The sequence below is a fragment of the Cebidichthys violaceus genome, unplaced genomic scaffold, assembly GCF_023349555.1.
Source record: "Cebidichthys violaceus isolate CVI_PGR_0920_01 unplaced genomic scaffold, fCebVio1.0.p SCAF_13, whole genome shotgun sequence".
NCBI classification, from domain to species: domain Eukaryota; kingdom Metazoa; phylum Chordata; class Actinopteri; order Perciformes; family Stichaeidae; genus Cebidichthys; species Cebidichthys violaceus.
The window spans coordinates 10,370,865-10,380,323 of NW_027176296.1; the positions used below are offsets into that span (position 1 = coordinate 10,370,865).

At 38.3% G+C, this 9,459-nt stretch overlaps 1 protein-coding gene across 1 annotated transcript; it reads right to left on the reverse strand.

The window, feature by feature from the left end:
• Window positions 1–1,029: 1,029 nt before the first annotated feature.
• On the reverse strand, window positions 1,030–9,459 carry tm4sf18 (transmembrane 4 L six family member 18). The gene is made up of 4 exons (XM_068707738.1): window positions 8,882–9,459; window positions 4,041–4,109; window positions 3,329–3,471; window positions 1,030–2,174 (listed from the first exon to the last, which is right to left on the reverse strand). The coding sequence occupies exons 1-4, from the start codon at window positions 9,059–9,061 to the stop codon at window positions 1,976–1,978; spliced, it is 591 nt and encodes a 196-aa protein (XP_068563839.1). The 5' UTR covers window positions 9,062–9,459; the 3' UTR covers window positions 1,030–1,975.

Genomic DNA, 9,459 nt, shown 5'->3' on the forward strand with positions numbered 1-9,459 from the left:
GAGAGACTTTAGACCCTCTGTGTGTCTTTATACTACCTAACCCGACTACTGGGAACAGCTAAGCAGGGCAAAGGGGTCGACTTTGAGCCAACCTATCACAGAGGTAAGGCACAGCCTTTTTGATCAAAAGGTTACAGTTGCATAAGAACAGAACATGTTCTTCTTTGCAACGTCCACATTTGATGACCCAACCACAAAGAGTTCAGATTTAAGTTGCATTTACATCAGACTTTATGCAGAATATCTCATATTCGTCAGAAAATAGAAAGCCAGATCTGTACCACAGTCAGTTATATTTTCCGTGCTTGTGGAAATGCAGCCAAAAATCGTGCTTAGTCATGTGTAGCCCGTGATGAAAACACTCAAGACTTTTGATCCAGTCAATACTGCTGTCCAATATTAACTGCAAGGTTGAAAATGACACAGAAAAATCTGATTCCTTTGCTTAGATTTGCGTTTGTCCTAATCCACAAAATCAGTCTAACCAAGTTGAGTAATTTAATTAAAATTAATTTGAAGTACTTTCATCTACCCCTAAAGACAATTAAGGTCAATGAATTCTGCTATCAAAACTGGTTTGTCATTGTTTTAAGGTTTAAAATGCAATCTTTTTTTCACAATGTGCCATGGACATAAAAAAATACTCTCCCCACAGCCACCTTGTTATAAAGAATTGAAAAATGACTTGTAATGGGATTGACTGCAGGGTCTGAGGCCACATTTACTCAGTCTGTGTCCTGACAATCGATCAATAACAGGCAACTTTGGAAACTCCAGGACACTATAAACACACACAGACAAACACAAACCTACATGTTGACCTATTAAATGTAAGCTAATATTGCATTTGTGTCAAAGTCCCCTTCTCCAGATAAGTTAATGGAAACATTTTGTTTACAGTAAGTTTGGAAGAGGTGCAGCGGGGGAGTCAAGCATGCATACACAGGAGTATGTGCCAATTATGAAAAGAGAACCTGTTTTTGTGGATAAAGATCAGCCTCAACTTAATGACTCACTGGATACTTAAAATGGAAATAGTAATTTTTTATTAAAGGCGGCACAAACAAACATTATAAAAATATGTCACTAAAATATATATAAAATGTCTGTTTACACTGATCTAGCTTCCGAAAGACGTAAAGAAAACAATTTACAACAAAATGCTCTGAAAATTAAAACAAATGTACAAACAAACACAAAAATCTGCTCGTAATCCTTAAGTGATCCAACAACAACCGCTTCCTGGTGCATCCAGATAATCATGTCAGCCAAGATGCGGATGAACAACTAAATAATGGAAAGGTGCTTCTCTCCTTGCAAGGACACCATCACCAATGACACAAGAGCTTATGTCTTTTCCAACATTATCAAACAATATGTGTCTGCCATCTTAAGTATACTAGTTTAATATCATTGGTTTGAAGTGAAATATCATCTGTTTTAGCAATAAAAACGGTAGTGTAGTTGTTGGGTTTCTGAAGGTACAGAAAGTATACCGCCAATAGTGATAACAAAGAAAGTAAGCAACCTTGAAATTAAGAATATAGATTTCATGAAGTGAACAGTTGTCACTCAAGTTTAAGAACAGGGTTTTTTTTTTTATCTTCTTCTTTAAAAAAGCAAATAGGGCACATGAAAGTTTCACACACTGCTACTTACTTCAGTGAAACCTATCCCATATAGGATAGGATAATATTATAAATATTATCATTATCAATATTATTATCTAATTTGTCTTTAATATTTTAGTTTACTATATTTTCTATGTATTCAGGACACACACTCACACACATATCTACATTATTATGTACTAATAACCTGTTGCCTTTGAAATGTTGAGACTGCTGCACCAGAACGCATGTGTGTCCATTAATGTCCTGTATCTATGCATACATATTGAGTGTGTGATTTGTTTATGTGTGCACAGGCACTTGTGTCTCAGTAGGTGAGTCTACATACATGTGTGTGTTTTGATCTACGCATTAAGACTATACTCCTGCTTGTAGCAACAGGGCCGGCAGACGGCGTTGACTAAACCGTTTCCCAGCTGTAACAGACAGATGATGAACTCAAGCACAGCCAGGCCCAGTAACACACACAGCAGAGTCACGTTCCACTCTACAATGTGAACCGGCTGAAGACACCGTGACCACGTCTCTGGTTGCAAGAGATACCTGGGACACAGAGAGAGAATGATCAATCACAGACAGCAGTTACATTTATATTATATATATTTTTTGCATTGGTTACAACTCATTGTGAGTGCTGCACCACATTCTTAAAATACTGAAATACTAAGGGGGAGAGTTGTCTCTAAGTACACATTAATGACATAAGTAGACACATGACAAGGTGTCCTGATTTACAAAATTAACAAACAAACTGGAGGCAAAGTCCACTGTTTTCCAGATTAGGGCACCTAGTCACATTTACCACAGGCAAAAGGGAACACTGTCAATTTTTACAGTTGTAGTCAGTTCGTTCTGTTTACCAGTGAAATACAGTATAAAGTCAAGATAATATCAAAAATGTTTTTTGTCATCAAATGTCATAATGTGCGCTAATTTAAGAATAAATGCAAATGCAGTAGTTTGACAAAAACACAATCAACTTAAGATCCACTATATTTGAGAATATGTGCAGGTAATTATAAATATAAGGAAACTGCCAGTCAATCCTATACTTTGTTGGAGCAAAATATTGCTATACCATGGTCGATATACCATGCCGATATTGAGTCCCGGACTGAAATAGGCCATTTGGTTTGGCATTGCATTCTGTGAAGATACCTAGCTTTTAATTGTCCCACCTGTTTCATCCTTCTGTGATTGTACCTAGTAGTGCACTTAACAGAAAACACATAAGGCTGCAGAATTCTCAAATAAGTGTAGTGAATTATCTAATGTTTTTTTCTTTTTTTTGTTCAAAACCTGTATTGTGAAAATTGAGAGCTGAACTGACTGATTCATTGATCAAATAACTTATTAAAAAGCAACAATTAATGTAAGCATTTAAGCAACAGTGGCAAAAATATCACTGGTTCAAGCTTCTCAATTGTTTTTTTTATATAATTTTAAGTTTAATCACTATGGGCTTTGGACTGTTGGTTGGACAAAACAAGAAAATTGTGATGAAGATTTTTCACTATTTTCACAATTATTCTATAGACTAAATGCTAAATAAATGAATAAATACAACGACAATGAAAAGAATCATTAGTTGCCACCCTTGAGGACATATATGCACACATTCTTCTCTGTTTATAAACCCCCCATGCCACAACACACACACACACACACACACACACACACACACAACATCTCTCTACCTGCCCCCCTGGTCTGCAAAGGGGTACGACCATCCATAAGAAGTGAAGCACTGGGGACCCTGCACCAAGGCAAATCCTGACATGACGAAACAGTAACCAGACCCCACCAGGCCGACCACAGCTGCCAACACTGACCCGCACATCTGAAGAGCAACACAGACACACAAAGAAGTTTTAAAGACGAACATGAACGTGTTGGGATGTCTTTGTGACTGTATGTGTGACTGTCTGTCTATATAAATGTAAACAGTTTCATTTATCTGTTTCATAGGTCAGATACAGAGACTGCTGTAGACACACTCAAACACAAACACACACACACACACACACACACACACACACACACACACACACACACACACACAACAGCAGCTGTGCATGTGGCTTGAATGGTGTGAGCTAAGCTTACTTTGTTGAGATTTGAGACAATGGGACCCTTGTTGAATTAGTATAGCTGATTAGCATTAACATTCCACCTCATAAGGACACTGGCTTAATGACAACTGTTGAGTATTATTCACCAAGTGGTGAGAAAGAAACAACAAAATGACAGTGAAATGGGGACGCTAAAAGTTACAATTGGTAGACAACCATATATTTTGATTTTGATCTGTGTGCAGCAAACAGAAATGTATATGTCATTTTTATATGTTTAGAGAGCAGCATGGGAAATGAGTAGATTTTGAGTGTGATGATTTGGTAAGTCTCTTACCATTAAGCTCTCATTCCAACAACAGTTACATTTTCCAAGAGTGATGAAGACCACAACTGGAACCAGCATCTGGAAACACAGAGTTAAATTTCTGAGCAGCAGCATTTTTCATCATTTGAAATGGCAGGAAGTGATACGTTATAGTAGTAGGCCTATATATATATATATATATATATATATATATATATATATATATATATGCCTACTATAGGAGAGAGAGAGAGAGAACGAGAGAGAGCGAGAGATATGCTAAATCTGCATAAACTAGGCTAATAATCATATTCTACTAGAAGAAAAGATTATTGATCCTGCATCTCTTTGCTAACAGTTACTGGAAGCATAGCATTATCACCACCCATACTGTATTATTATAGCCCTACAAGTCAAGTAAAACATTTTTATACAGCACATACATACAGTACACATACAGCACCTTAGTCTTGACACATTTTTTGTCCCACCTGTCAATCACCATCCTTGTTAAAATCAGTATTGTTCATATGGACATCACCTAAAAGACAAATCACCTAGGACAGGGGTCGGCAACCCGCGGCTCCGGCAACCCGCGGCTCCGGAGCCGCATGCGGCCCTTCAGCATCTCTGTTGCGGCTCCAGACTAAAACGTCTGTAAACGAATAGCACGTGACTATTCACGTACACTGAGCATGCGGGTGGGTGGCGGTGTAAACAGGAAGTCCGCTCCGTAGGGCTGGTAACGCCGCTGGACACGCCGCAAAAATAAAAAATGTTTTAATAGTTTGTCAACTAAAATGTGCGTCACATCCTACTACGTCACTGTCAAGCTATTTATGATTTGCAGACCTCCGCCCTCGGTAAACTATTGTAAGCTATTATGTTGAGCTCGTTAAGAGCTCTCTAGGAAGCAGTGTTCCTGTGTATGTGTTTGGTGCTTTTATTGTGGAGGATGAACGGAAGAAGAAAAAGAGGTTCTGATGAAGTGTGGGAGAAGAGAATAAAGTTGCTGCCGTCTTGGCGCAGATTACGGAGTCCCGTGTTTATTATTTTAATATTATCATAAAGTATTGGCGCAACATAAACCCTCAGCTACACTATCAATGGATAAATCCCCCAAAAAATAAAAGTCACGGAGGAAAATAGAGCGATTTCTCAACTGCTGCAGCAAACAGCAAGTTTTTTCTCCTCTTCATAAGAGTTTGATATTGTTATAACAGGTGAAATAGCAATAAAATGTCAATAATTGTCTTTATTCTTGTATTATAATTTCATAAATACAACAAACTATAGTGTTTGTATCTATAATATAACTATATATACAACTTTATAAGCTATGATATCAAATAGCTTTTGCGGCTCCAGACAAATTGTATTTGGTGAAAAATAGGGGAAAATGGCTCTTTGGATAGTAAAGGTTGCAGACCCCTGACCTAGGACATAAACAAATGTGCAACATGAGGCTGTATTGCTCATTTCACACTAATCAAATGTTTGAAGGCCATTTAAGACTCAGTCAGGTTCAACTTGTCAAATTTGGCTCAACTCCCAACAGTCTAAGGGGTACTTTGTCAGCATCAGCTCTTCTTAGGCCTTTCCGTGCTTTAAACGGAATGCTAGCACATGCTAGTATAGTATTATGTAGCATGTCAAATAACATGGCAGAAGGAAAATATAGTGCACTATACAGTGAACTGGGAGTCATTTTGGACACAGTCTTAGACTGCTAGCATGCTATATTAGCATTAACATAGAAATGGGATTTAAAGGTATCCTGAACTAAAGTGTTGCATAAGGGACCTGTTGTTGGCGCTACATAAAAATCATTAGGGTTTATCCTCTTAGGACCATACACATCTATACAAATTTAATGACAATGCATTTGATTGTTGTGACAATACAATTGTTCAAACAAGAGGATCGGCCACATTGTAGTTGTGTGGGGGACTGTCTACAGGAGAGAGAAAGAGAAATAATTTAAATCCTACATCTGTTTGTATCCCTCCCCCCTTTTTCTTCTCCTCTTTCCTGTGCTGTCTCTCTCCCAGTGGTCAAGGACTTTAAATCACATCCTAACAGAGGGAGGGAAGTTCCCAAGCTTCAACACACACAGACACACACAAAGTTCATAGGCATCGTTACATACACATCCTGAACGTCCCCCTAAGGCACTGTCCTTGAGCTGAGGCAGAGTGATACTGCAATACAGAGGGAAGTGCACAGCGAGAAAGGAGGGGAGAGAGAGAGAGATAGAAAGAAGAGGGAGGGAGAGGAAAGGAGGGAGCTAAAGATAGATTTCTCTCAGAGGGGATCAATTTGCTCTTTGACTCTTTAACTTTCTGTCATTTCTACAAAAAAGGACAAGCTCAAAGAGGAAAAAAAACAAGGACAGCAAGGCAAAAGTAATCTCAGACAAACCAAAAAAACATAAATGAAGATAAAGTTTTATCATCTTAAAACAGATGCAACAATACTAGCTATACCTAAAATACATACCTGCAAACTCATAAGAGGTGAAAAAGGTGTAATTCATCCCAAACCCGAAACCCTGTCGGGGGGGGGGGGGGGGGGGGGGGGGGGGCATGCTCCCCCCAGGAGAATTTTATTTTAAATATAGCATTCTGGTGTACTCTGAGAAGAAAATTAAGTGATAAGACATTTACTTTAAGCAAAAAACTAATTTATTATTCAGTTATTAATCAGTTCTGAAACCCTGTTACTGTATGGCTTAATATTAATGGACTTCTACTATTACTGTAAAGCTGTTAGAATTGTAGCCTATCTCCTATTTTAAATTAATATGCATTCAATCCAGGTCAATTATTTAAATTAAAATGATAATTTACTTCGGCTAAAGTAGCTTATCAAGAGTAAAATAATAGCTGTGATTTAACTGTAAGCTTCCAATCTTGCCTTAACCCAGCAAGTCTGAACTGTAACGGTACGTAACGTAACTTAAACTTTAACGGAGGGAAATGAAGACGGTGTAGACATCTTAACGCTGATTGGCCAAGACTCGACACGTCACATCAAAGATGTTTTATTGCGAAGATCACAACACCACCTTTTCTCCTTGTCTCACTCCAATCTGAGAAACACTGGCTGGCCAGTTGACACCCACACATTTGTATTGTGAAACGTTTGCATAAAGTGGCATTAAAGAACATTTTAAGGTTAAGACCTTTTGCTATCATAACTTGACTGGACTTCACTCATTGATCATTGTTCTGCATCGTCTTCTGGTTTTGAAATGATTGGTCGACAATTTATGTGCTGATTCAACACAGTAATTCTGCTATAAATTCTATAAATAAAGTTTTCTAATAATGAGGTACTGCAGTACCAAAAAGGTTCAAAACCGGCTTTGCACTAAACTTCTGCATACATTTGCAGTTAAATCACAATTCTTCTGCATGAGACAGTCAGATATGAGCAGCCTTCTTTTAAATGGCTGAAACACACTTTAAAACCTGCTGTTAAAGTGGAAGTTTACCGTTTTCTTTGCAGAGTCTGTTGTTCAGTAGAATACGGTATCCGTTACAGTTACATGTTGAGATGTTTTTTTTACAAAAAAAATAAATACAAATTTAAATATTTTAAAGAGTAAAGCTTTGTGTACCTAACACAAGGGCTCTGTTGGTCAACAAGGTTAATCTTGTTTGAGTAATTACAATCTCTCCTCTGTTCCTCCTTAAAACCAAACTAAAAGAACAGCTCTTTTCAGCTCAGTTGGAGCATGAACCCATTAGATCAGCAGCATGTAGCAGACAGATTAACTGTGAATTCAAACAAAACTCCATTGTTCTCAATGAGCAACTGCAAACACACTCAGACTGAATGGTGCTGAAGGGGAAACATTGACATTTAATCTTATTTTGGTCAAAAAAATCATGTTTTCTTTTTGTTTTTCTCAAGATGAAACTAAGAGTGATGAGTTACACCACGTGGTACCAGTGACCTCAGTTAAACCTACATCCATATTGTTTAGCCACCTTTGCCAGGCAAAATAATCCAATCTGACACATTATATACTATATGACCTGTTCAGAAAATACATACAGAAGTCATAGTCGGATTAAACGGTCACGTGACCTCTGAAGTTTCACAGCTTTCAGTAACAGCTCAATTATCAACAGTCATACCATGTAAAAAATAATGACATAAACTTGCCATAAATACAGATTATAGACTTAAAGTAAAAATAATATATACATCTCTGTCAAAGGCCTGGTCTGTACGCCAAGCTCACACGGCTGCAACTGCAATCCAATCCTATTTGAGCGGCAGAAAATGAAAGGACATGCACACCGTGGAGAACAGGTATTATGTTTCAAATCTTTTATGATAAATCAGTGACTGGTCTAAAGTCTGGTTACAAAGCAGAGAAAACATTTTTAGATTTTCTTGATTATTGATTGGCATAAAAAAAGTAAACAATTCAACAGTCAACCGCATTTTTTTAAGCTGGTATAACACATAACTAAATGTAAAGCAAAACTATAAAAGTAACTTTGGACTGCATTAAGTTAAAGGAAAGTTATCCAATGATACTAAAGTTGAGCTTTTAAAAAAATATATAACCACACTATACTTTGTTTGGCACAAGTAAAATATTGAGACCTTAATGTGTGGTTGTTCTTTCTTCAAAATGTCACTGCCTCATGACCAGCACCTAAAGTTTGTTGTATGGTCACCAGACCACTAAAGTTGACCTCCAGTAATCTGATGATCTGACCAAAGATGACAAAATTGGGATCAGAATATTCTGACTTTACCAAAACCTTCAGTGTAATCCTAGAAATAAAACTAGAGACTAACCAGAAGGATTCATAATCTAATAAGAACATAAATGCATATCTTTAACTCACCAGTGCTCCCCCTCCTCCAAGTCCACCAAAGTACCAGACGTAGCTGGCCAGACGGTCCTGCTGGATGTAGGTGATCTCTCCCCTGGGAAACAGCAGCAGCAGGTTGGCCAGGATGCAGCAGAGGGCCAGAGGCAACAGGGCCAGACCCAGAGACCTGGCGAAACCCACCGAACAACACATCGCTCACCCGAAAAGCACACTCACAACCGCAGGGAGGAGAGAACTGGAATGGACCGAGGAGAGAAAGAGAAAGAGAGTAAGAGGGGAGGGAAGGGTCAGACCAGCTGGGGAGCAAGGAAACAAAAACAAGTGACGAGAGCCTGCTGTATGTGTTTGTGTGTTCAACAGATTCTCCTTCCTTACAGAGGGAGTTCTGCCATGAAACAACGTGCTCCAGGAAACACACTTACAGGAAGGGGGCTGACCAATGGGTTGCACAGAGTTCAGCCAAAGATATGAAAAATCCCTCAAGTGTGTGTGTTCTGTTTGTGTGCGTGTGTTTTACACAGCCTCTTAGTCAGCCGGGCCTCACAAAATACTCTAAAGAATACATTTCCTTCAGAATGACTGAGTCAATA